The sequence below is a fragment of the Macaca fascicularis genome, chromosome 10 (genome assembly GCF_037993035.2).
Source record: "Macaca fascicularis isolate 582-1 chromosome 10, T2T-MFA8v1.1".
NCBI classification, from domain to species: Eukaryota; Metazoa; Chordata; class Mammalia; order Primates; family Cercopithecidae; genus Macaca; species Macaca fascicularis.
The window spans coordinates 34064815-34092381 of NC_088384.1; the positions used below are offsets into that span (position 1 = coordinate 34064815).

The window sequence follows — 27567 nt, forward strand, 5'->3', positions numbered from 1 at the left end:
TGCCTAGCAGGTGTGTTATACTCCCCATAACAGGGTATACTCACATACGCAGGAAGTCCTTTCAAGCTTATCTGAGTTGGTCTCATCTTTATCAAGAGAGAAGGATGCATCCTCCTAAAGGGGGACTGACAGCTCCTGACCCTGATTCTCTACCACAGCTAAGTGTGTCCAGGCCAATTCCCATGGAACCTGGTGCAGGCATGACCTCTGGCAAGAGCGGTCACAGTGGACGACAGATCTGGGCCTCTAGAAGTGACTGGCATCACCTCGTGTCTAATCTTCCTTTCCTTGGGACGTTTTACTCTATTTCTCTTAGAGCTTCCAAGGAATGCAGGACAGAAACGTCCACATGTAAAGACGTGTGCATTTAATGCCCAGGGACCTACCATGGGCCCAGCCCTGGGTATCTTCCTAGCTGGTTCATAGCCTTTTGGTTACTCCTTAAATTCCGCCAGAGCTGCCCACTTGAGGAAGAGGAGCAGGTAGCCACCCCCTCCTTTGCAGATGATACAGACTGTGTGTCTCTCTGTCCAGTATTTTATCAGGCAGCAGCTGGAACCTGGCACGAACACACAGGGTTAGAAATGGCGTAGGGTAGGCCGGGCGCGGTGGCTCACGCCTGTAATCCCAGCACTTTGGGAGGCTGAGGCAGGCCGATCACAAGGTCAGGAGATCCAGACCATCCTGGCTAACACGGTGAAACTCCGCCTCTACTAAAATTATAAAAATTAGCCGGGTGTGGTGGCAGGCGCCTGTAGTTCCAGCTACTCAGGAGGCCGAGGCAGGAGAGTGGTGTGAACCCAGGAGGCGGAGCTTGCAGACAGCCGAGACTGCGCCACTGCATTCTAGCCTGGGTGACAGAGCGAGACTCCATCTCAAAAAAAAAAAAAAAAAAAAAAAGATAATGGCATAGTGTAGGGTGGACAGGAGGAAAGGCAGGCCCTGCATCTGAGCTGTACCTCCTACTGTCTCCAACACCTAAAACATCCCAGTCTGTTCATCTACACAATGAGCAGAATATCCATTTTGAGACTGGGAAGAGTGGAGATAAGGTCAGTATGAATATAGAAATAAGGTATAGATATCCTGCTTGAAACCTTCCAAATGCCTGTTTCACTTAGAAAAAATTCTAAACTCCTGTCCATGGCCTATAGTGCTGGATGCACTCTGGCCCTGCCTGGCTCCTGAGTCTTGTCTCCCTCACTCTTCCCCTCTCACCATCCTCCAGGGAACAATCTCCTTCGGCTCTGCAGACGCTCCAAGCTTGTTCCCAGTCTGTGTTTGCACTTGCTTCTCCCTGCACCCAGCATCCTCTCACGTGGCCCAGGCCTCCATGAGGCTGTCTCTGATCACGCAGTCCACGGGAGCACGGCCAGACACTCTCTCACCACTGCCTTTTACTTTCTGTCAGTTGACACCAGCTGACATGATCTCATTCGCTTACTGACGTGTGAGGGCAGGAAATGTGTCTGTCTCGCTTATCACCAACTCTCCAGCTCTTACTGCCTAGGACAGGGTGTGTGCTGGAATATGTGATGGGGGAGTGAATGCACGCTAAGTCTAGACGATGCCCGGAGCGGGCTATAGACCCACTCATGTGAACTTCCGCTCACCCCCGCCCCAGAATCTTCCCAGGCCCAGATCTCCCTTTTCTCTGAGTGTTCCCACTCCCCAGCCAGCAGGCCATGTTTTAGGGCTGGACCCAGCACCATCTGGAATTGAAACTCCTGATTAGGCCTCCTCACATGTGAAACTGGGCTGCAGCCCCACCCCCGGGGAGAGTGGCCCTCACTTTCTTTGGTGACACAAAGCTGCTCCTACCCAGGGAGAGCCTGATGGAGTTCAGTGTCCACTTATGGTCCAGTCGTGCCACCCTGGGTACTGGGGCCGGTCACCCTCTTCCTGGGTAAGGCAGGAATCAGGCTGGGGTGGGGACAGTGTTCTGTTACTCTTGAACATGTGCTTTGAGAGGAGCAGCATAAATAAACAGACACAGCCAAGGGAAAGGTGTATATTTAAAATTCCTCCCCTTCATTTTCTTCTTCAAACGAATCAGTCCCCACTTCTTCATAATCCTTCTCCAGGGCAGCTAAGTCTTCCCTGGCCTCAGAAAATTCTCCTTCTTCCATTCCCTCTCCGACATACCAATGCACAAAGGCCCGCTTGGCGTACATGAGGTCAAACTTGTGGTCGAGGCGGGCCCAGGCCTCCGCAATGGCCGTGGTGTTGCTGAGCATGCAGACGGCCCGCTGCACCTTGGCCAGGTCTCCCCCAGGCACCACAGTCGGGGGCTGGTAGTTGATGCCCACCTGAGGGACAGAGAAAGAGGAGGAGCCACAGAAGAAGATTCAAGTCAGTCAGAGGATAACTCAGGATGGGGCATCTTGGTCACCTGGCATGGCTTCAAGTCACGGTCATGGGCGTGGGAGTGGGTCTGTGGGATGCAGCAGGCGGGATGGGACTGGGGAAGCCAGCAGGTGGTGAGGGAGGAGCTGAAGAGAAAGTGAAAGCAGGCGGGGCAACAGAGCACAAACCCATCTCTACCAAAAAAAAAAAATTAGCCAGGCATGGTGGCCACGCCTACTAGTCCCAGCTACTCAGGGAGGCTGAGGTGGGAGGAACACTTGAGCCCATGAGGTCAAGGCTACAGTGGGCTACAGTGGTACCACTGTACTCTAGTAGCAGGGACAGAGTGAGACCCTGTCTCTCTTTTTTTTTTTTGAGACGGAGTCTCGCCCTGTTGCCCAGGCTGGAGTGCAGTGGCACAGTCTCGGCTCACTGCAAGCTCCGCCTCCCAGGTTCACGCCATTCTCCTGCCTCAGTCTCCCGAGTAACTGGGACTACAGGCGCCCGCCACCACGCCTGGCTAATTTTTTGTAGTTTTAGTAGAGATGGGGTTTCACCGTGTTGTCCAGGATGGTCTCGATCTCCTGACCTCGTGATCCGCCCGTCTCGGCCTCCCAAAGTGCTGGGATTACAGGCATGAGCCACTGCACCCGGCCAACCCTGTCTCTTAAAAAACAAACAAACAAGGCCGGGCGTGGTGGCTAAAGCCTGTAATCCCAGCACTTTGGGAGGCCAAGACGGGCGGATCACGAGGTCAGCAGATCGAGACCATCCTGGCTAACCCAGTGAAACCCCGTCTCTACTAAAAAATACAAAAAACTAGCCGGGCGCGGTGGCGGGCGCCTGTAGTCCCAGCTACTCGGGAGGCTGAGGCAGGAGAATGGCGTAAACCCGGGAGGCGGAGCTTGCAGTGAGCTGAGATCCGGCCACGGCACTCCAGCCTGGGCGACAGAGCGAGACTCCGTCTCAAAAAACAAACAAACAAACAAACAAACAAAAAGTAGGTGGGGAAGGGCTGGGCAATCAAAGGCTAGAGAAGGAGGACAGGGCTGGTATAGGGGGCTCAGCAAGTAGGCAAATGAGTCACGAGCAACATTAGGAGCGGGTGGGGAGGTGTCTGGTACATGTGTGTGTGTAAGAGGGAAATGCATTCTAGATGCGAAGCTATTCAAAAGTGTACTCTCTCCCAAGTGGTCATCTGAAGCTCCTCTTTAGTTGTGTTGCAAGTAAATTTAAGGAAGTTTCCCTGCCAAGAGTGAAAACTGTTGGAAGAGGTCACAGGGATATTCCAGAGCAGTAAATAAAGAGAGCCGAAAGGCCCTGGGGTGGTGCTGGTGTTAACCAGGCTCTATGTTTTTGGAAATCGGGAGTTCTTAGAAGAAAAGCAGGGACTCCAATCCAAGAAGGTTGTTGAAGGTCTTGCCAAGTTCTGGCAGCATGGCAGGTCTCCCAGGCTCAGCCCAGCCCCGTCTTGCGGTGGCGCCGCTATCCTGGAAATCTCTCTTCTTCCCAACACATGTCCCAAACCAAAGCCAACCCCAGGAACCATGGGAAACTGGGACAAGTCTAACGTGGCAAACCGTGACATTACTTATGGGGACTGAGAACCACAGGGATGTCCTCGGCCACCTCTCCCACTGAGACCACCACATTTTAATTGCCAGTCTCTTAAATCCATAGCTTTAAAATGCACATCCTCCTGAGGGGCTGGGGTGGGAATGGCAGCCAGCTGTGCAGCAACATGGGTAGCCAGCCAGCCACTGGGCCCACAGCAGCCGTCATTCCTCTTAGGCACAGGTGGCATCTTGGAGGCGGAGGTGCTACTGGGAGAGGGGCAAAGTGGGGAAGGGAAAGGCAATGAATATGAACTTGGCCATGTCACATATGTTGCTAGATCTGAACCGACTGCCATAAACCTTGAGCCTGGGCCAGCTTGCCCTCCTCTAAGTGCTAACATCTCTTGACCTGAGTCAAGCGGGGACAAACACTGCTGGAGAGAATGTAAGATGCAGTTTAGGCCGGGCGCGGTGGCTCAAGCCTGTAATCCCAGCACTTTGGGAGGCCGAGACGGGCGGATCACGAGGTCAGGAGATCGAGACCATCCTGGCTAACCCGGTGAAACCCCGTCTCTACTAAAAAGTACAAAAAACCAGCCGGGCGAGGTGGCGGGCGCCTGTAGTCCCAGCTACTCGGGAGGCTGAGGCAGGAGAATGGCGTAAACCTGGGAGGCGGAGCTTGTAGTGAGCTGAGATCTGGCCACTGCACTCCAGCCTGGGCGACAGAGCGAGACTCCGTCTCAAAAAAAAAAAAAAAAAAAAAGATGCAGTTTAGCAGCATTCACTCCAGGGAACGTACTTTTCTTAGCTTATGCTAATACTACCATAATGATCCTTCAGGACATAACCCCAGAGCTTCTGCTGGAAGGAGAGAATGAGGGGGCATTTCCTTTTTGTTAATTTCCCCATCACCCGCCATGTCTCTCTCATTCATTCTCTTTTTTTCCCATTCATTCTCCTACTAGCTTGTTGTTTGTTTCCATTTGAAAAAGAAAAAAGAACTTCATGTTTTGGAAGACCTTGACTGGGTTTGCCAGGATGATTAGAACTGCCACACAAAAAATAAGCATAGTGTTGAGGCAAAATTGTATATGTAGCTAGGAGGATAGCAGTGAAAAGGAATGCCACACTCTTCACTCAGCAGAACAGCCAGGTCAAAGCCTCAGACTCACACAGGGCAGCCATGAGGCCAGCAGGCAGCTGGTGCCTCACACTTGTAACTCCTGCCAGGAAGAACTGAGGCATGTTCATCTCTTCACCTCCAGCAACGGAGACAAATCCTGACACATAATAGGTATCCGTAAAACCTCTGAATGGGCCGGGCGCGGTGGCTCAAGCCTGTAATCCCAGCACTTTGGGAGGCCGAGATGGGCGGATCACGAGGTCAGGAGATCGAGACCATCCTGGCTAACACGGTGAAACCCCGTCTCTACTAAAAAATACAAAAAACTAGCCGGGCGAGGTGGCGGGCGCCTGTAGTCCCAGCTACTCGGGAGGCTGAGGCAGGAGAATGGCGTAAACCCGGGAGGCGGAGCTTGCAGTGAGCCGAGATAGCGCCACTGCACTCCAGCCTGGGTGACAGAGCCAGACTCCGTCTCAAAAAAAAAAAAAAAAAAAAAACCTCTGAATGATTGAAAGCATGACTAGGGGCCGGGCTTGGTGGCTCATGCCTGTAATCCCAGTGCTTTGGGAGGCCGAGGTGGGTGGATCACTTGAGGTCAGGAGTTTGAGACCAGCCTGGCCAATATGGTGAAACCCCATCTCTACTAAAAATACAAAAATTAGCCAGGCATGGTGGTGCACACCAGTAATCCCAGCTACTTGGAAGGCAAAGGCAAGAGAATCACTTGAACCCAGGAGGCGGAGGTTGTAGTGAGGCAAGATCGCACCACTGCACTCCAGCCCGGGCAACAGAGCAAGACTCCGTCTCAGGGGAAAAAAATTTAAAAAAATAAAATAAAAAGAGAGAGCACGACTAGAGGACACTAGTTAAAGGGAATGTGGTAGCTGTTATGATGGCAGAATCTGACAAAAGACCATGAGGGGAGTGGCTGAGCTGTTCACATGCACAGCCAGGGTGCATGCCTGCCGGTCCAGCTCAGAGGGTTGACTTCAACCATTCGGCATTCCTGGTCCTGGGGCCCCAGGGCCTACCCTCGCTATTTCGTATCTCCCCACTGACTCTCTGAGCCTGGCATTTTCCAGACTGCGGGCACCTGGTCAACCACCAGTCATGCGGCTTGCTGGTTTTTGCTTATTCCTGGTTAATGGCAATGGAAAATAGCAATCATAGAATAACTATAAAAGTATCTTATTACTCCAAATTGATTGAGATGTGCAGGATAGATATTTACATTTTCAAAATAAATTGGGAGAGCACATCTTTGTGTGAGAGGGAGGCATCATACTCCTCTGGCAACTGGAATAATTTGGTTAACTCTAAAATTAAAATGGCCACAACATCATGCTGTACAAGGAAGCGTAAAATATCCATGAAAACTAACTTTAAGTTGGAGGCCGGGTGCGGTGGCTCACGCCTGTAATCTCAGCACTTTGGGAGGCCAAGATGGGTGGATCACAGGGTCAAGAGATCAAGACCATCCTGGCTAACATGGTGAAACCCCTCTCTCTACCAAAAATACAAAAATTGGCCGGGTGCGGTGGCTTATGCCTGTAATCCCAGCACTTCGGGAGGCCAAGGCAGGCAGATCACGAGGTCAGGAGATCGAGACCATCCTGGCTAACATGGTGAAACCCTGTCTCTACTAAAAATACAAAAAATTAGCCGGGCGTGGTGGCCAGCGCCTGTAGTCCCAGCTACTCGGGAGGCTGAGGCAGGAGAATGACGTGAACCCAGGAGGCAGAGCTTGCAGTGAGCCGAGATCGTGCCACTGCACTCCAGCTTGGGTGACAGAGCAAGACTCACAAAAATAAAAATAAAAAATAAATAATAAATAAAGGCCAGCAGCAGTGGCTCACGCCTGTAATCCCAGCACTTTGGGAGGCCTAGGCAGGTGGATCATGAGGTCAGGAGATCGAGATCATCCTGGGTAACACGGTGAAACCCTGTCTCTACTAAAAATACAAAAAATTAGCCAGGCGTGGAGGCGGGCGCCTGTAGTCCCAGCTGCTTGGGAGGCTGAGGCAGGAGAATGGCGTGAACCTGGGAGGCGGAGCTTGCAATGAGCCGAGATTGTGCCACTGCACTCCAGCCTGGGCGACAGAGTGAGACTCCGTCTCAAAAAAAAATAACTAACATTAGGCAAATTGAATTAAATCATGAACACCAAAAGCATGGCCCTTCAGGTCAGTAGATTCCGGCCAATACCAAATCATTACTTGTTGCTCAGTAAACAAAACCAAAGGTGATTAACCAATTAACCAATTTAAAATAGCACCAAACTTTTCTAAAATGGCCGAAACAGACAAAACTTTAACAGCATTTGTGTCTCAACCAAAGCTGAATTCCACTCATGTTACATTTGGTTGAAGTGCCCCTCCCCTTATCATCACATAAAGCCTGAAGCACCCATGGAATTGCGTATCTTTGGTAATCTCCCTCTGCTTCTCTGGTCCTCTCCCCCCTTCCTAAGTCATCAGCTCTCACCTTGAAGCCTGTGGGACACCAGTCTACAAACTGGATGGTCCTCTTGGTCTTGATGGCAGCAATAGCAACGTTCACATCCTTGGGCACCACGTCGCCCCGGTAGAGCATGCAGCAGGCCATGTACTTGCCATGTCTCGGGTCGCACTTCACCATCTGGCTGTTGGGCTCAAAGCAGGAGCTGGTGATCTCGGCCACGGAGAGCTGTTCGTGATAGGCTTTCTCGGCAGAGATGATGGGCGCGTAGGTGACCAGCGGGAAGTGGATGCGGGGATAGGGTACCAGGTTGGTCTGGAACTCAGTGAGGTCCACATTGAGGGCCCCGTCAAAGCGGAGAGAAGCAGTGATTGAGGACACAATCTGACTGATGAGGCGGTTGAGGTTGGTATAGGTAGGGCGCTCGATGTCGAGGTTCCTGCGGCAGATGTCATAGATGGCTTCGTTGTCCACCATGAAAGCACAATCTGAATGTTCCAGCGTGGTGTGGGTGGTCAGGATGGAGTTGTAGGGCTCCACCACTGCAGTAGAGACCTGGGGGGCTGGGTAGATGGCAAACTCCAGCTTGGATTTCTTGCCATAATCCAGGGAGAGGCGTTCCATCAGCAGAGAAGTGAAGCCGGAGCCAGTGCCTCCACCAAAACTGTGGAAAATCAGGAAACCCTGCAGGCCAGAGCAAGCGTCTGTCTGGGGAGAGCAGGACAGGAGAAGAAATCATGAAGACAAGTTTCTGAGAACACCCCACAGTGAAAAACGCCAGACCACCGACTCTGTCTGCCCCATCCCACCTCTCTACAGTGTTTTGTGGATGAAATCAAAACAGCTATGAAGAAGTAAGGAAATAAAAGGAGTTGTACTGATCTTTGGAGGAGTGGCTAAAATATGGGATGGGGCCAGGCACAGTGACTCAATGCCTGTCTGAGTCAGGAGGCTCCATTGAGGCCGAGGATCCATTGAGGCCAAGGATCCATTGGCCTTGGGAAGCTGAGGCAGGAGGATCCATTGAGGCCAGGAGTTCCCAACCAGCCCGGGCAACATAGTAAGATCTACAAAAAATTGTAAAAATGAACTGGGCATGGTGGCACACACCTGTAGTCCCAGTTACTTGGGATGCTGAGGGAGGGGGATCACTTGAGCCCAGGAGCTCACAGCTGCAGAAATCTATGATCACACCACTGTACTCTGGCCTGGATGACAGAGCAAGACTCTGTCTCTATTTTTGTTTTAATAGGATGGCAAGCTGCAGGGGCACACGCCTCTAGGTACATGAAGGTTTCAGCCCACTAGCTTGGTTGAACAGGGAATGAGAGTTTCAGAACCACAGTGGATGGTGACTTTGCCCTTTGGGGGCCCCAACTCCTTGCCCACTCTCCCTGCTATTGTCATTTGATTTTGTGGGAACTGCTACCTACAGACTTCAACCTAACCTTGGAAGGTGACTCAGGGCACCAATTTCAGAAAGGTACATGGAGCCGGAAAGCCTGAGTTCTAACATCAACTTTGCCATTTCTTGGTTGTAAGAACTTGAGCAAGTTACTGAACCTCTCCAAACTTCTGTTCCTTCTTTTTTATTTTGAGACAGTGTCTCGCTCTGTCGCCAGGCTGGAGTGCAGTGGTGCAATCTTGGTTCACTGCAACCTCCGCCTTTTGGGTTCAAGCAATTCTCCTGCCTCAGCCTCCTGAGTAGCTGTGACTACAGGCGCCTGCCACCATGCCCAGCTAATTTTTTGTATTTTTAGTAGAGATGGGGTTTCACCATGTTGGCCAGGATGGTCTCCATTTCTTGACCTCGTGATCCGCCCCCCTTAGCCTTCCAAAGTGCTGGGATTACAGGTATGCGCCACTGTGCCCGGCCACTTCTCTTCCTTCTTAGTGAAAATAGGGACAATAGAAAATCCTCATAAGGTTATTGTGACAATTAAATGAAATAGCATAACATGCTGAGCAAGGACTGATGCGTTGTAGGCACGGATGTCAGCTCTTATCAGAGAATTCACAGAATCACAGGATTTTCCCACTGGGTGTGATTTGAACTTTTGGGGACCACAGACAGCTTTGAGGCCAATGACCCTGACAAGCCCTCCTCTAAACAGAAAAAGTGAATATATGCAAAAATTTGGCACCCAGCCGGGTGCGGTGGCTCAAGTCTGTAATCCCAGCACTTTGGGAGGCCGAGACGGGCGGATCACGAGGTCAGGAGATTGAGACCATCCTGGCGAACACAGTGAAACCCCGTCTCTACTAAAAAAATACAAAAAACTAGCTGGGCGAGATGGCAGGCGCCTGTAGTCCCAGCTACTCGGGAGGCTGAGGCAGGGGAATGGCGTAAACCCGGGAGGCAGAGCTTGCAGTGAGCTGAGATCCGGCCACTGCACTCCAGCCTGGGCGATAGAGTGAGACTCCGACTCCAAAAAAAAAAAAAAAATTGGCACCCTTAGCTCCCAGGCAAAGAACATGTGATCAGGTCCAAGCTTTTCCACTTACAGATAAGCAAATGGAAGCTTAAAGAAAGAAAGTGACACAACCTACAACTCAGAGCTTTATAGTCCAACCAACTGAGTTCAAGCCCCAACTCTGCCACTTTTTAGCTGTGTGACCCAGGCTAAGATATTGAACCACCCCGGCCCTCACTTTCTTCATCTGTAAAGTACAGAAGGAGACCTCCTAAGTATAATTATTAAGGGTTAAATGAAGGAATGTACTTGACATTTGTAATGGCATTTGTAAGTGCCCAAATGGATCAGCAATCTCTTCCTCTTCTCTTCCAAGTTAAATGCTTTGTTAACCTGTGTTTCCAACCAGCAGAGACCTCATCCTGCCTTACACGCGGAAGCTTCCCCAGATACTACCAGAGAGTATCAATGAGTAGGGCCTCAGCCTGGAACACAGTCTATGATGCCAACACACAGGAAGGGGCATCATCCCTTTGCGTGCTTCTTAAAGAATTTAAGCAGAAATTCCCAAACCTTAGGAGCTCCATCCTATAGCCGGGGGTCACATGCCTCTCCCCAGCCTCATCAAAGAGGCATGGGGCCAATTGTGTCCACTCCAGCCTGGCCCACCCATCCCCTGCCCTCCTGACTCTTACCAGCTTCCGTATGCGGTCCAGCACCAGGTCAATGCTCTCTTTGCCCACCGTGTAGTGGCCCCGGGCATAATTGTTGGCTGCATCCTCCTTTCCTGTGATGAGCTGCTCTGGATGGAAGAGCTGGCGGTAGGTTCCTGCCCGAACCTCATCTTCCAAGAGAGGAAGACCGTTAGGTCCTACTGCCCAGGGGAGAAGCCCCCCTCCCTATCACACTACCGCAGGACCCCCTTCCGGTCTCCCCTACCTATAAAACTCCACGGAGGTTTTAAGCCAGACCACATCATAATGAATCCGCAAAAGGCTACGAGAATTCCTGGGGAGCTCAGGGACCAACAGAGCCAAGGCCTGTGGCTCATGTGGGTGGTGAGAAGCAGGCTGCCCTGCTGGCTGGAACCCTAAAAAGCCTGAGCTTTACAAAGCTCATCCAACACTGCCGGCGCAGTGGCTTACGCCTGCAATCCTAACACTTTGGGAGGCCAAGGTGGGCGGATTGCCTGAGCTTAGGAGTTCGAGACCAGCCTGGGCAAGATGGTGAAACCCCATCTCTACTAAAATACAAAAAATTAGCCGGGTGTGGCGGCGTGCGCTTGTACTCCCAGCTACTCGGGAGGCTGAGGCAGGAGAATCGCTTGAACCTGGGAGGCAGAAGCTGAGGTGATCCGAGATCTTGTACTGCACTCCAGCCTGGGCAACAAGACAGAGCAAGACTCCATCTCCAAAATAAAAACCCACAACGACAAAACTTGGGCCGGCCGGGCACCATGGCTCACGCCTGTAATCCCAGCATTTTGGGAGGCCAAAGCAGGCAGATCACGAGGTCAGGAGATCGAGAACATGTTGGCTAACACGGTGAAACCCCATCTCTACTAAAAATACAAAAAATTAGCCGGGCGAGGTGGCAGGCGCCTGTAGTCCCAGCTACTCGGGAGGCTGAGGCAGGAGAATGGCGTGAACCCGGGAGGCGGAGCTTGCAGTGAGCCGAGATCCGGCCACTGCCCTCCAGCCTGGGCGACAGAGCGAGACTCCGTCTCAAAAAAACAAAACAAAACAAAACAAAAAAAGCAAAATACCAAAAAACAAAAAACAAAGCACATCGAACACCAATGCCAGCTGCCTCTCCTCCCTTCCACCTTGACCCTCAAGGTTTCCCTTTCGTTTTTCCTTTCATGTTGCAAGGTGTACCAAGAGTTTAACTTAAGTCCATTTGCATTAACATGTTCTAGGGACATGGAGAAAGATTCAGGATGATCTGCCCAGAACCTAGACCCTCCCAAGAGTTGTCCCACCCCTCAACTCCACCTCGTGGTGGCAATAATACATGCCAGGCATTAGACATATTTTAGAATAATGTGAAGCAAAGCTATGTTCCAGGTCCTAGAGGAGCAAGAGCCCTAGAGAGGCCTTTAAGGGGTCTCTGCTCACTTCCAAGGGTCCACACAAGCAGATCAAGACACATCAGGCCCCAACTATGTCGCCTTTTCTCTTTGGGGTTCCTCTACTGCGTGCAGAAAAGTCATCTGTGCAGTGGCCTGGGAGGTAACCTGCACTTTGTGCATTGGTACAAAGCATCAAGGGGGTGGAGCATCTGCCCTCTGTTGCCCCTAGACATTGGTGTTCAGGCACTATAGTTCACGCCCAGTCCTCTTTGGGGAACTGTCCATGTCTTGCTTGATGAGCGAGGCTTGAAGCTGGGGAAATCCTGATGTTCAACTGAGAGTTGACCCAGGGGTCAGAAATGGGGGAAGTGGCACTATTGGGGGATAGTATGGGAGGTGGAGATCTGCCCAGACACGAGGCAGAATTCCTCTACGTTTCCTAAACCTGAAGGAACCTCATTCCAGAACTCCAGCAGCCCCTGGCTGTGAAGGAATGTGCCCACCGTGATAGGCCCCTTTGTGTGTAAGATGCTCTGAGGTTATACCCACCCCTGAGGGCAGACTCCGAAACCTATACTTAGGGAAACGGGTCACTTAGGGGAGTCTTATAATTCCTACAATTATTTGGATTTTCTTATCCTTAGTATTTAGTAGCGATGTGACCATTTTGGCACGGCGCCGCAGGTCTCGGGGGTTTGAGTGGGAGGCATTTTGTTCGGCATAGAGTCTTGATCACTGTTATGAGATTCTCCGAGAATGTGGGGACCCCAAGGAGCTGACAGATGTCACGTGGGGTGGGAGGCTCCGGTTGCACCAGCCCCACCTTCCAGCTAGAGAGGCTCCTTCCTTAGCTACTGTGGGTCAATGCCTCTGCGGTTTCACGGTGTTCTCTGTGGAGAGGATCTCCGCCCCCACTCACCCACTACGGTAGGCTCCAGATCTATCATGACGGCCCGGGGCACGTGCTTCCCATTGCCAGTCTCGCTGAAAAAGGTGGTGAAGGAGTCATCATCATTGATCTTGCTGGCTTGAGCATCAAAAGTGCCATCTGCCTGGATGCCGTGTTCCAGGCAGAAGAGCTCCCAGCAGGCATTGCCAATCTGAACTCCTGCTTGGCCCACGTGGACTGATATGCATTCCCGCTGTGGGGAGAGGGAAGCATCGAGGTCAGAGAGTCCAGGCCCCCAGCATGCCTTTGCCCTACACCCCCGTAACATTCACCTTGCAGGCCAGCCCGGCCCCAGCCCCGCACTGCCAGCTGGCGTTGAGGCTGCAGGTGCCCCAGCTCTAGAGCAGCTGGACCAGGACTTAGATCCAAAGAAGACACAGCTGTTTTGTGCTTTGCTCTGAAGGTTGCCTCCCAGGGTTAACCTTTTACACCAGGAAAGAAAAACAGAGAGCGGTTGCAAAGATGAAGCAAGGGGCTAATTCCAAACCACAAGACTCCTGCACTGGTGAAGAAGGCCCAAGGAAGAACTGGTGATCATGGCAGAAACTCCTTCAACCTACTCCCACGCAAGCCAGCATTCATAGCCACTCCTGACCCTGACTTTCTGAGCATTGTGCACACATGTGTACATACACGCACACACAGTCTCAGGGTATCACAGAGCGAATGAGCACTCATGAAAGGAACATGCTCTGGAAGTATATGCCATGTCAGTAGTATCATGGTTACCGGTGTAGAAGTAAAGGATTATTTGTTATCCCAAGAGAGGATTGGGAGGGTATAAATTAGGCCCCTCCTGCATGCCAAACAATTGGAAAATCTTTGTAGCCCCATAGCCTGCCCCTTACCTATGCCAGGCCAAGTGTCAAGGAAAGCTGACCCCGGAGTGTCCTTAGCTCTGCCTTGCTCTGATGTGAAGCCACAAGTGCCTGATTGGTATTTGTACTAACAGCTTAAGATGGGGAGTGCGCTGACGGGAATGTAAATTGGTTCAGCCACCGTGGAAAACAGCTTGGAGATTTCTCAAAGAACTTAGAACTACCATTTCACTCAGCAATCCTGTTACCGGGTATACATCCAAAAGAAAATCGTCCTACCAAAAAGACACGTGCACTCACACATTCATGACAGCACTCTTCACAACAGCAAAGACACAGAACCAACCAGGTGCCCAGCAACGGTGGGCTGGATACAGAAAATGTGGTACATATACACCATGGAATACTACGCAGCCCCCAAAAAAGAATGAAATCATATCCTTTGCAGCAACATGGATGCAGCTGGAGGTTATTATCCTATGCAAATTAATGCAGGAATAGAAAACCAAATACCACATATTCTTATAAGTGGGAGCTAAACATGGGGTACTCATGGACAGAAAAATGGCAACAGTAGACATTGGGGACTACTAGAGCAGGGAGGGAAGGAGGGGGCAAGGATTGGAAAACTAACCTTTGGGTACCATGCTCACTACCTGGATGATGGGATTAATTGGACCCCAAACCTTGGCATCACGATATATACCAGTGTAACAAATCTGCACATGTACTCTCTGAATCTAAAGTAAAAGTTGAAATTATTAAAGAAAAAGGGGGGTGGGGAGAGTGTGTGTGTGTGTGTGTGTGCATGCACGCATAGGGATGATAGACTCATCGTCCCACCCACACCTTGCCCTGGGGAAGCAGTGGCCCACACAAGGTGGCACTGTGCCTGGGGCAGCTGCCTGAGCCCAACAGGAAGCATGTGCCAGGTCTGTGGGTTTCTATTTTTATCTATGACCTGCCCTGGCATTTTCCAGCTCCAGGTAACCCAAGCCAGGGGCAGAGCTTCCAGAGGGCACGGCTGAGCACAGAAGCCAGTAGAGTCCATGTCAAAGTGTGGGGCTCCTGGGGACGTGGAAGAATTTCTGGGCATGGAGAGCAGGGCAGCTGCCTCGAGTAGCATCTTGAGGGGTCAGAGCGTCAGGACCATTGCCCCGTAGTTCAATTTTACAACTGTGCCCCCACCCTAGTCCTGTCTCTGCGCTGGAACTGAGTGACACCTGGTCCTTGCCTTGAGGGAGGATGAGCACAAGGATGAGCACGGGGCAGCCCGACACGGGGTGAAGTCCGACGGGGGACGCAACCCGCTGGATCTCCGTAAGCCTGGTGGCTAGGGAGAGGCTTTACCCACAGAGCGGCCCACGCCCCAGGTTCACACCTGGCCTTCTCAGTTTACTTTCTGTGCTGCATGGCCTGGGCTGAGTTACTGAACCTGTCCTCATCTGAAAAGTATAAGTTAGCCAGAGTTGTTGATGCTGTCTTGCCATTATCATTTTCATTACGGTACTACCTGGTAGCATTTTTCTCCACCGGGAAGCAGCACACATAGAAGGAGCTCCCGGGTCCCTGCTCCTCTCTCCTTTATTGTGGGGTCTAGTCTCTGCCTCCATCTGAGGGTTCAATTCAGACCTAAGGAAAGCAGCGTCTGCATCCAGAAGCCACCAACAACCAGCGAGTTATCCACCCAGACCACGGCGTCACATTCAGCACGTGGCTGTGGCTTCCCAGGGAGGTGTGGAAGCTGAGGGGACACTGGAGAGGCCCGAGGGGGGCCCGGTCCTATATATTATCCTTCTAAGTGACAGTATCCTCTGTGGTCCTAACCCTCGGCCTTCTGGGTCTGTCGCCCCCTCACCACCACCACATCCCGACCACCCTCTAGTCCTGCCTACGGTGCTGCCCGGCCCCCAGCCTGCTCTCACTTCTGGAACATTCTGGGGCTTTCCAGGGAGGATGCAGGGATATTTTAGGAAAATCAAAGATCATGGGAGGAAGAGTCAAGGATCTGGGGAACTGAAAACCACTAGCATGAAGACAACGTTTTTAGCCTCTTTTAATGCCCTCTTTAATCTCACACTAATACATATGCCAGTCTTTACAAAATGTCTGTCTCTTTCTCTCTCCCCTGCCCCCGTCATGCGCGCGCGCGCACACACACACACACACACACACACACACACACCCCTTAGAAAGAGCTATTTTCCCTATTGAACTCGCTCGTAAGAATAATGGGAGGCATAAAATAGACTCAGAAATGACTGACAGATTCATAGGTGCTCCCAAAAGCGAAAAGTAGCTACAGCAATCAAGAGAGAAGGAAGGTCCCTGCTAACAGGAACCAGGCTCCTTGGAGAGAGGGAGGCGTCCAGGTCCGGGGTGGGGAGTGTGCTAGATAAGCCTGGAATGTTGCATAGCGCCTGGAGGCACAGAGGCTAACCCAGGCGCTGCCCAAGCACCTGAAGAGGCTCCCGTTGCCTAAGACAGACAACCTGAGCCTCACAAGGAGTGATGGCAGCATTTGAGTGAAGCAGGATGCACAGATGAAAATCTGCAAGTCCTCAAAGAAAACCCCCAGAGAAAAACTCATTTGTCCCTATCCAGACAGTCCAGTTAGTTAGGGAAGGCTCTTTTTGTTTTCTTTTCTTTTTTTTTTTTTTTTTCTTTGGAGACGGAGTCTCGCTCTGTCGCCCAGGCTGGAGTGCAGTGATGCAGTCTTGGCTCACTGCAAGCTCCGACTACCGGATTCACACCATTCTCCTGCCTCAGCCTCCCCAGTAGCTGGGACTATAGGCACCCGCCACCACGCCCGGCTAATTTTTTGTATTTTTAGTAGAGATGAGGTTTCACTGTGTTAGCCAGGATAAAGAAGGCTCTCTTTCTTTAATCAAAGAATGTCTGCTAAGCAATGTGGACCAAATAATAGATTATGCAATATTGCCCTATTTCATCTTCTAATTACGTGATTGATTTGGACAAGAATGCCAGCATCATTAGGTGAAAGACTGATGGGAACTGAATCTTCGCCTAGAGCCAAAGAATCACTGTTACAGTCACAAGGGGGAAAGTAAGTCCCAGGGTCTCCAGCCTAAGACTGCGATCAACCTCAGCATCGCTAATTGTGGGCCACCCCGACTTTGAGGACCTCCTGATGGGACTCAGTGTGACACGCACCACCTGTGAGGACTTCGTCTCAAAAACACTCAGCCTTCATCACTGAGCCCGGTAGATTCACCTTCCACTTCACAGGCAACACAGGGATCAGAGGGTTAAGTTCAGTGACATCAGAGAAAACAAAATCAGTCCAGAAGGTGGAACATCCTACAGGGCAGCTAGTCCAGGTTTTTTTTTTTGTTTTTTTTTTTTTTCTTTTTTTGGAGACGGAGTCTTGCTCCAGGCTGGAGTGCGGTGGCATGATCTTGGCTCACTGCAAGCTCCACCTCCCGGGTTCAGGCCATTCTCCTGCCTCAGCCTCCCAAGTTGCTGGGACTACAGGCGCCTGCCACCACGCCCAGCTAATTTTTTGTATTTTCAGTAGGGACAGGGTTTCACCATGTTAGCCAGGATGGTCTCGATCTCCTGACCTCGTGATCTGCCCGCCTCAGCCTCCCAAAGTGCTGGGATTACAGGCGTGAGCCACCGTGCCCGGCCCAGCCTTTTCAGCTCATGAGAAATGAAGAGCTGGGAGGGGCTGTTCCGTATCAAAGGAACTAAAGCACCACCACCACACGCGTCACGGAGACACTGACTGAATTCTCATTTGAACAAATCAAAATATTTGGGGGACAAATAAATTGATTTGCTTTGTTCAGCGTGTTCATACAATTGTAGTTAAGTATGAAAACATCCTTATTTTTTAGAGTTGCATCCGAAGAATTTAGGGGTAAAATGTCCTGATGTCTGTACTTTAAAATCCTTTCCAAACACAGCAGATAACAGATGGAAAAATCATTCTTCTTAAATCTACATAATAGGTATATGGGTGGCACATTACTCTACTTTTCTGAAAGTTTGAAATTTTTCATAGTAAAAAGCAAAAATCATCAAAACAAAGGAGACAGAGAAAAAATAGGAGCAGGGACTGCCCTCTCCAGAACCCCCTTACCCTGGGCCATTGCACGCAGTCACTTACTCAAACAATATTGACTACGTGCCTACTGTGTCAGGGCTTTGAAGTTCCAGGAAGAAATCACAAGTGAAATTCAAAGTTGCATGAGGCTTCATGGCACTGTGAGGTCCATGCCCAGCCGCAGCACTCTGCAGGCCTCTTGCACCTGCTCCTAGCAGGAACGGGGAGCAGCCCACAGCTCCGGCATCGAGCTCCCAGCTCAGGCACTGAGCTCGACTCCTGCAGCCATGCTGTCTCATCACCCTACCCAGCCTTTGGTCTGGAAGTTCCACAGAGCGGACCCAGTGCTGACGCCCGTGGGAGGCATCCTCACGTCCAAGAAAGGGCATCCATCTATCATAACCAGGGATGTTGTATCGGCTCCGAACATTTAGGATACCGGAGCTGGGCCAGCCTCATGGACCACCTAATAGGAATTCCCTCTGCATTATTTTACGGATGAAACAGTTGAGTTCAGAGAGGAAAAGGAACAAATTCAACGTGTCACAGCTCTGCAGCAGCAAAAGAGCCCGGATCAGAATCCAGGGCTTCTGACCCGGGCCTGACTTCTTTCCTTTAGACCACAGAGCCTCCTGCCTCACTTGCAGCTCTGAACTCCCAGGGCCCTGGGGTGTGCCCACATCTACGTCAATGCAAGACCAAGGTCGGATAGCAGAACTCCAAACAGGAAATGTCTCTGAGCGAAATGGAGAATGGCTCATGGGGCGGTCTCTTTGAAAATGGGTCATCCTGGCCGGGCACGGTGGCTCAAGCCCAGCACTTTGGGAGGCCGAGGCGGGTGGATCACGAGGTCAGGAGATCGAGACCATCCTGGCTAACATAGTGAAACCCCGTCTCTACTAAAAATACAAAAAACTAGCCGGGCGTGGTGGCGGGCGCCTGTAGTCCCAGCTACTCGGAGGCTGAGGCGGGAGAATGGCATGAACCCGGGAGGGGGAGCTTGCAGTGAGCCGAGATCGCGCCACTGCACTCCAGCCTGGGCGACACAGCGAGACTCCGTCTCAAAAAAAAAAAAAAAAAAGGCCGGGCGCGGTGGCTCAAGCCTGTAATCCCAGCACTTTGGGAGGCCGAGACGGGCGGATCACTAGGTCAGGAGATCGAGACCATCCTGGCTAACACGGTGAAACCCTGTCTCTACTAAAAAATACAAAAAACTAGCCGGGCGAGGTGGCGGGCGCCTGTAGTCCCAGCTACTCAGGAGGCTGAGACAGGAGAATGGCGTGAACCCGGGAGGCGGAGCTTGCAGTGAGCTGAGATCCGGCCACTGCACTCCAGCCTGGGCGACAGAGCGAGACTCCGTCTCAAAAAAAAAAAAAAAAGAAAAAAGAAAATGGGTCATCCTTCTCTGACAGAACCAGGCGTCTGCTTCTCGGTGCCCGTGTGTGCAGCTGGGGTTGGGGGCAAGGGGCAAGCTGACCCAGCAGAGGATATTTAAGTCATGCGCTCGCTCCAAACTCATATTTCAGATTCCCCTGTCTAGCCAATCAGGGCACATGCCTGTCACTCACACTGCTTCTCTCTCTCAGTTCTATTTTCAGTCTGGGCTTGTAGAGCTCAGACAAGTTCTGTACCCCTTGGCCCCTGTGAGGGGAGGAGGTCCCCTGTTTGCTGCAGAAGCCTCTCCCACCCAGCTTCTTCTGAGGGGTGAAGAGGAGGGAGGTGCAGAGACTAAGGAGGTCCCTTCCTCATGAAAAGCATGCCACTTCTCACACAGCCCTCATGCTGCGATAGCGACAAAAGGCACCTACTCATTTCTATAGCAAATCTTTTTGTGTGGTTGAATTCGAGACAGCATCGTGAGGTACTGGGCTCTCATTCATCCTTCAGGTCTCCAGTTAAATGTCACTTCCTAAGGGAAGTCTGCAAAACCCCAAGACAGCATAGGGCCCTGCCATGTGCTCCCCCATCCCCTTCATTCCTGTCATTGTAATCATCACATCATATTATAGCTGCCTGTTCGTTTTCTCACCTTTCTAGTAGAGAACGTAAGCTGTGTGAGGGCAAGGAACCTTTTTCACTCGTGGACTCCCCAGTACCGAGCCCAGTGCTTGAATGTAGCAGGTGCCCAGTTAACACAGGGAGGAGTGGAATGAAAATGTTCCCTGAGGGGCTGCAATCCATGCAACCAGGACAGTGGCCAGTGCCCAAGAAGCATACGGGTCAAGCGCGGAGGGAGTTCCAAGAAGGAGACATCTTCTAGCTTGGTTTCCTAAAGGAGGAATATTCACAAGGACCCTGAAGAAGGCAGACAGCCAAGATGATCTGGGACAGTCCAGGTGGATGCAGGAGCAGTGTGAGCAAGAGGCAGGAAAACGCAGGCTGGTTCCCGCACACTGCCCAGTCTGTCCGGAGCGCAGGCTGAGGAAGGGCAGGGCCAGTGAGACATCTAGGCCACCTGTGACCACTCTGCCTGGGGAACTACTGCCCGGTGAGCCAAGGCCCCTCGCTGGGAAGCATGCGCCCAGTGCCTATGTTTTGCAGAGCATCAGTGAAAGAAATTCTAGAACTTTGCAGCCCGTTTATAATTTTGCTGCAAGAAGCCCTTTTTTACATCAATCTTCTATTCTATTTTAATAATAGTCATTTCCTTTTGCTTTGTTCTCGGAGGACTAAGATAAGCTAATCACCATCCTTGGCAGAAGGAGACTTTGAAGCCTTAAAAAGGCTGTCTTGTGATACTATTTCCAAGTATCACAAGACGGTAAAAGTGGCATATCATCTGGGAGAGGGGCCGACGTGGGCCACAGTGTGTGCCCTGTGCAAGCCGGGGACCGCCCCCACTCCCTGACCACCTGTGCTCTCATGCCCCAGTTGCTCTCAGGAAGCACGTGATTACACCAAATTATCTCTACTTGTCAGGCTGGGATAATAGATCACATATATTTTAGGACCCAGGTCAGGGATGGCAAGTGAAAAGCAGGCCCACAGTGTCACAGAGGGGTAATTAAAGTAAGGACAGATGTGGCTCCTGAAGGGCTGCTGAATTCCCTCTGCTCAGAACTCTTCGATTATAGAGCATAATTGAAATCACTCATAACAAAGAATAGATAGCAAGCCAGACACAGCAAAACCAGAGTCGGCCTAAATTCACTTTAGTGAGTGAAGGTGGCTCGCGAGAGGGGCTCAGATGATAGACACTACAGTTAGGGCAGCAATGGGGCTCACAGGAGGCCAGCTCTGGCCATGAGGCCATCTGCTAAGGAGACTCCCAGCATAAGAGGCCGGAGGACGTCAAAGGCCCTTGGGCTATGGCTGGCACTGGGGCAGGTGCAGGAGACACTTAGGAGTTTCAATCCGAAGCACACAGTACCTGCTCCATCTCCTGCTCTCTTCTGCAGCTTATTATCTGAGAGAACTCCTAACAGGAAGACACTGCAGGGGAAATGCCAACCACAAAGGCCACAGATAGTGCTGTCCGTCCCTTGTGGCCTGAGGGAAAAGGAGCATTTGGTCTGCTTCCTCCCCCGGAGAGTGCCACATCCTCCCGCCCACCCCCATCATCACCAGCCCTGTGTCCACCAGCTATTTCCCCCTCCAAAATTATTTTTAACTTTTAATCTCCCTTTGAAGGTCACTCAGGAGCCTCATCAGAAAGCACTCAACAATGGCATTAAGCCCCACTCCAAGCTCTGCATGGGCCTGGCCGGATGTTGGGGGCTCCCACTGGACTTACCAACCCAGCAGCTCTGCCCCAGCCGCTGCCCTGTGAGCCAAGGCCCCTCACTCGGAGGCATGTGCCCAGTGCCTCTGGGGAAACCTGCCCTTCGTGATGGGAGGGGAGGAGGAGGCAGCCATGACCTGCAGCGCCTGGGAGCCCACACCGTGCTCTGAGGTCAGAATACACCTATCAACTCCACAGAGCTCAGCCACGCCTGCCTACATGGGGTGATGGGCAGAAGGATATCCATTTGGCCCCCAGAACCCTCTAACTGCTCCATCGTGCTCCCAAGTTCTAAAGGAATGCACTTAAGGAAGCCGTGTTGCAGATGTTCCCACCTCCCTATAAACCACAGAAACTTTGTGCCCCGGTATCATTGGCATGGGCTTGGCTTAGGGCACCTGGCCAGAATTCTCCTACCGCTTCCCAAAAAAGGTGTCACAGTCTGAGCTCCCAGAGAGGTGCGTGCCAGAAGGACACTGGGAGCGGACGGGAATGGTCTGCTGTGGGAGTAGCCTGCTGGTCCCAGCATGGGCCGGTGGCTCAAGACAGAGGCTCTGGTGCCCAGCGAATGTAAACTCCAGCCCCTACTCAGCTTCTTACCAGCTGTGTAACTTTAGGCTCCAGGACAGAAATGCTAAAGGGTATTCGTGGTACCGTGTAGTGGGTAGCTGGGAGGAAGGGGTTGGGGGAAGGTTCACAGAGGAAAAATGCTCATCTGCCTAGTAGCTAGAGAAATGCATTTAAAAATATACATAAGGATTAATTACACTTTTCTTTTTTTTTTTTTTTTTTTGAGATGGAGTCTCGCTCTGTCGCCCAGGCTGGAGTGCAGTGGCGCGATCTCGGCTCACTGCAAGCTCCGCCTCCCGGGTTCACGCCATTCTCCTGCCTCGGCCTCCCGAGTAGCTGGGACTACAGGCGCCTGCCACCTCGCCCGGCTAATTTTTTTGTATTTTTTTTTTTTTAGTAGAGACGGGGTTTCACCGTGTTAGCCAGGATGGTCTCGATCTCCTGACCTCGTGATCCACCCGTCTCAGCCTCCCAAAGTGCTGGGATTACAGGCTTGAGCCACCGCGCCCGGCCAATTACACTTTTCTTACCCAGAACCTACAGAAATGACAAATCGAAATCTCCTTAACACCAAGGTCACCTCCTCCAAACCGCCTCCAGGGAGGGAAGTGGAGGAGACAGGACAGCAGCCTGAAACTTAATCCTTGGATTAATAAAGTCATTTTTGTAAGGGTGGGATTCTAGGGGTCTCGGTTTATAGATGTGTCATTTTAGCCTTTTACAAATGAGCCAAATGATATTTTAAAAGTTTCTGTGAGTATAAAATGTTCAACAACAAATATTTGCCATCAAGACAGTGGAACGCACACAAGTTAAATGTTCTAGATAGAACCTGCTATACAAAATCGAGTGTTTCAAAATAAATGAAAGATATTCCCATTTCAAAATATTTAACCACAGGTTTTCAGCTAAACACCCAAATTCTTAAGCACATTCAAAATAAGGTTTTGCTGTTTGAATTGTTGATTTACCAGGCATCGTCAGAAACTCGTCTGTGGATCACACATTGAAGCTTGTGCACAGGGCTGGGTTAAGATCCTCGGAGCTCCTGTAAACACCCTCTGGGCTCCACTCTGTACCACAATGGCATTCAGATCCAAATTAAAGCATTCAAGGGAAGCACTTGGAAAATCCTAAAGCACTAGCTACCCGCTAGATATTATAAATATTAAATATCAATTCTAGAGTATGCAGCCTAGCATTTGCTTCAAAATTACGGAGGGAGGGAATAAATGAAGTGAGACAGGTCAGAAGTTGGTAATTACTGAAGTTAGATGACGTGTATAATGGCTCATTATACCATTTGCTTTCCGTTTGCATATGTTTGAAATTCCCTACCATAAAAAGTTTAAAAATAATAAAATTCATGTGGCGCCTTGGAAATTTGAATTATAACCCTCTTCATTTTGCAGGTAAAACAAACTCATCCAGAGAGGTTAAGTGACTTTCTTGAAGTCACACAGCTAGCTGCAGAGCCAAGAGTCAAAATTCTGAACTCGCAGCTCTGGGCCCCTTCTGTGGCCGCATACCAGGGGCCTCAGGCAGACATGGTTTCCTGTGGCCACCCTCCCTAATATTCCCAATTTCTTTCAGCTCCCAGGAGTGTCCGGGAGCCCGCGCGGAGGAGGGAGGGTGCTGACGAAACTGAAGCTGGAAGAGTAGAGCTCCGGGGAGCCAGGAGGCCCTGGGCACTGTCCAAACGTAACAGGCGGGGCGGAGGGGGTTCTCGCCTGCATTCTGGGTCACTGACAGCTGGAGCAAGCCTGCCCAGGGAACCTGACCTTGGCCATGACATAGGCTTATTCTGCCCTCCCTCTGCCCCCAACCTTTCCAGCCCATCTCCCTACTGCTGAAAGATCAGGGGTCCGGGAGGGATTCCTCGGATTCCGGGCTTTGGGAAAGTGGATTGGGGGCAAATGTTAGCCACCAGGGGCACTGGGGGCGGAGAGGGAGACCCTAGAGAGAGGAACTGCGTGTTTGGAGCCGCCCCTCGGTAAGATCCGCGTCTGCAAATGGAGAAGGGGCGGGGGCAGGGAAGGGAGCAGCCGCGAGCCCCCTAAGCCAGGGTAGGAAACAGGTCCAAGGTCCTCTGGCCTTTGGAAGCAGAGACTTCTGAGTCCCAGAGTCCTTCGACTCTGACCGCTGGAAAGACCTGGGAGCTGAGTGCGCCCGGAGGACCTCGCCGCGCTGGGGCTGTGCGTGCAGCAAACCCAAGCCGCTGGCGAGGGGGTGCGAGAACGACCTCCACGCGTGGGGGGACCGCGGCGCCCTAAGTCCCCTGTCACATTCCGGGCCCTGTCAATTAGGTTGGGTTTGGAGACGTGACTGCATCTGGTCCCACAGCCGCCCCGGCCCAGACCACCCATCCAGAATCCCCGGACTCGCCCTTCTCTCCACTCTGTCCACAGGCTGCCCACCGACCCCAGAATCTCGCCCGCTTCTCCGTCGGGTTCCCCAGGGTCTCCCTCCCCCTCGTCTGCGCGCAAAGCTCGCATTAGGTCCCTTTAAGGAATAACCGACCCCGGTCTCTTTTTCCCCCGTACGATAAAGGGCACCAGGTGTTCCCGCCCGAGGATGCGGACTCCTCGACCCTGAACTCCCACCCCCAGAAGGCCTTGAGCTCTGCAGCTCCAGGTGGCCGGGTCCGTGCGCCTCCCCGTAGATGCGGCTCTCTGCGCCTGCCGCACGCCCGCAGCCCTCCCTGCCCGGGGAAGCCTCACCATCGCTGCCGCTGTCCTCGCCCGCGCACCTCCCAGCTGGGCCTGCCCGCCCCGACTGCTCCAGATACGGCCGCCTCCGCCGTTGTGACACACCGGGAGGGGGGGAAGCCGGGGACAGGCGCGCCGGGCCCGCAGCTGCCCCCCGGCATCACAGTGCCGGGGAGGGGCGGGCAGGTCACAAAGGCCCCTCCCCGCCCACCCGCGGCTCAAATCTCTGGGTCCTCGGTCCCGCCTCCGCAGCCGGGGGCGCTGGCAGCAGGGACTGCGCCCGCGGGGGAGGCTGCCCTATTACCAAAGCGCACGTGTCCACGTTCCAACACAGCGGGCGAGAGCAGCCTTCGTGACCCCAGCTGCTGGAGAAGGAAATGTAAAATGCAGCCAGGCGAATCGCGCGGGTCACCCCAAACTTCCGTTCTCCTCCGACCCGCTGGAAAGGCTCCCGACTGGGGTGTAGCTGACCCGAGCGGGCTGCAGCGGCCGCGGGTGCCCAGGTGCCGTCTCAGCCGGGCGGCCTAGGGCCGTGCGTGCTTGGCAAGCTGCAGGGCCTCTGCTCCCAAAGCCTGTGCCTCCTGCCGCCAAGGCCCTCCTGGCTGGTGGAGACGGAAATGAGATGGCATACACAGAGCTCCTGGTACAGGCAGGTGCTCAAGACTGTTCCTGTTTTTACCCTGGGGTACCTCCCACCTCCACCGGGATTTTCAAATCTCCCCCCTTAATCCCTTCCTACCTTTAAGCCCCAAACGTGCCAAGTCACATGTGTGTACTCCAGAACTCATACCAGGATTCCCCTGCCTCTGCCCAGTAGGAAGACCCGCTACAGATGCTGTTGTTGATTGCCCTCTGCTTGGGAAGGGGTGGGCACTTAGTAAGAGCCCCCCTTCACACTTTAGATGTTGGCCCCGTTGTCACCCTGCCCATCTCCCCTCACTTTCCCCCAGGTGGGTGATGGGCGGGATGGTCTTTGTTCCTTGTTCTTTCCCTCCAGTGGTCAGTTCCATTCATGTTGAAAGGTGTACCCCAGCCTCTTTCTTCCAGTTTCCTCAGACAACTGACCACCAAACACCAAGCCGCCGCAGGCAAATTCATAGGTTTTCCTTAAGACAATACCACTTTAGCCAGACGCGGTAACTCCCGAAGTTTCCAAGCACAGTTAGAGATCTTTCTACTCTTCCACTCCGAAGACATGCCTGTTCGTGGCCAATAGAGAATGGGAGCAGATTTCTCCTTATGTATGCAGCAATCTGTTCTGTTCTGTTGGCCACCCATTCATAAGGGATAGTACCTGTGTCTTCATCATCTTTGCATTTGGGAGAGTACCAAACACAGTGATTTAAATACTGATACAAACGGTACTTAGTAAAGCATGCACTGAATTTTTGTCTATCTTATAATGTAAGATCCTGACAATTAAGACTCAGGATTAAGCTAATTGTGCCAAGCACGTGATAAATGCTCAATGAAGGATTTCGGTTATTATTATAACTCTGTATGTATTTCTCTTCCAAACTCTCCCATAGCATATTCTATTACTTATTCCATAGTATTTCTTTCTTTTTTTTTTTTTTTAGACAGAGTCTCACTCTGTTGCCCAGGCTGGAGTGCAGTGGCCTGATCTCCGCTCACTGCAACCTCCCCCTCCTGGGTTCAAGCGATTCTGCTGCCTCAGCCTCCCGAGCAGCTAGGACTACAGGCGCCCGCCACCATGCCCGGTTAATTTTTTGTATTTTTAGTGGAGACGGGGTTTCACCGTGTTACCCAGGATGGTGTGGATCTCCTGACCTTGTGATCCGCCCATTTCGGCCTCCCAAAGTGCTGGGATTACAGGCGTGAGCCACCGCACCCGGCCCCCATAGTATTTATCACTTTCTAGTTTGGATTACAGGGGTGTGTGTGTGTGTGTGTGTGTGTGTGCGCGCGCGTGTGTGCGTCTAAACACTACAAAGCACCACCTTACAGGAAGGGGTGTGGTTTTCATCTTAGTGCCCTCCCACCAAAATTGGCGAGCTGAGTGAGTCAGGCGAGCTCCATAAACACAGCTGGATAAATTCACTTTTCGAGTTCTCTTTTTGAACCACCACGTAAATCACGAATGAGTTCTTAAGGTGCTGGGATAAAGATGATGATGATGGTGACGATGATGATACTAGTAATGACGGTGGCCCTGAATTGCCTTTCATTATGACAGGGCTCTTGAACACCTCATCTTTTCCCTTTATGAAAATTTGGGCTGGAGGGAGCCATGACTACACCATAAATGCTAAATATAGCATCTGTGGGTTCCAGGGAGATAAAAAAGGTTGGCTGTTACGGACTGAACTGTGTTCCCCCAAAATGAATGTTTTAAAGCCTAATCCCCAATGTGACTATAGTCAGAGATAGGGCCTGTAAGGGGGTGATTATGATTAAATGGGGTCCTAAGGATATGACCCTAATCCAGAAAGGATATGACCCTAATCCAGACTGGTGTTGAAGAGGAAGAGACACGAGGAGGGTGCAGACGTGGAGAAAAGGCCACGTGAGGACACAGCGAGAAGACGGCCATCTGCACGTCAAGGAGAGAGGCATCAGGAGAAACCAACTCTGCCAACATCTTGACATTGGACTTCCAGCCTCCAGAATTGTGAGAAAATTAATTTCTGCTGTTTAAGCCACCCAGTCTGTGGTATTTGGTGATGACAGTCATAAGCAGACTAAGACAGTGGTCTTGGAGTCTTTAGAGAAAATACAATTGGCTGGGCGCAGTGGCTCACGCC

General features: G+C 51.8%; 1 protein-coding gene and 1 long non-coding RNA gene across 4 annotated transcripts; one reads left to right on the forward strand and one right to left on the reverse strand.

The window, feature by feature from the left end:
• Positions 1-1997: 1997 nt before the first annotated feature.
• Positions 1998-25484, reverse strand: TUBA8 (tubulin alpha 8). Of its 3 annotated transcripts, none has more exons than XM_005568015.5 (5): positions 25107-25484; positions 12887-13109; positions 10592-10740; positions 7510-8190; positions 1998-2309 (listed from the first exon to the last, which is right to left on the reverse strand). In XM_005568015.5, exons 2-5 carry the CDS (start codon positions 12912-12914, stop codon positions 2016-2018), a joined length of 1152 nt encoding a protein of 383 aa, XP_005568072.1. In that variant the 5' UTR covers positions 12915-13109; positions 25107-25484; the 3' UTR covers positions 1998-2015. The 3 variants fall into 3 exon arrangements, with proteins under 3 accessions (XP_005568072.1, XP_045219977.1, XP_065378589.1); XM_045364042.2 differs by lacking the exon at positions 25107-25484 and adding an exon at positions 24815-24875; XM_065522517.1 differs by lacking the exons at positions 10592-10740; positions 12887-13109; positions 25107-25484 and adding an exon at positions 24815-24875.
• On the forward strand, positions 24038-26294 carry LOC141407873 (uncharacterized). The gene is made up of 2 exons (XR_012419025.1): positions 24038-24087; positions 24645-26294. It is a non-coding gene; the product is annotated as an uncharacterized lncRNA (long non-coding RNA).
• Positions 26295-27567: the final 1273 nt, after the last annotated feature.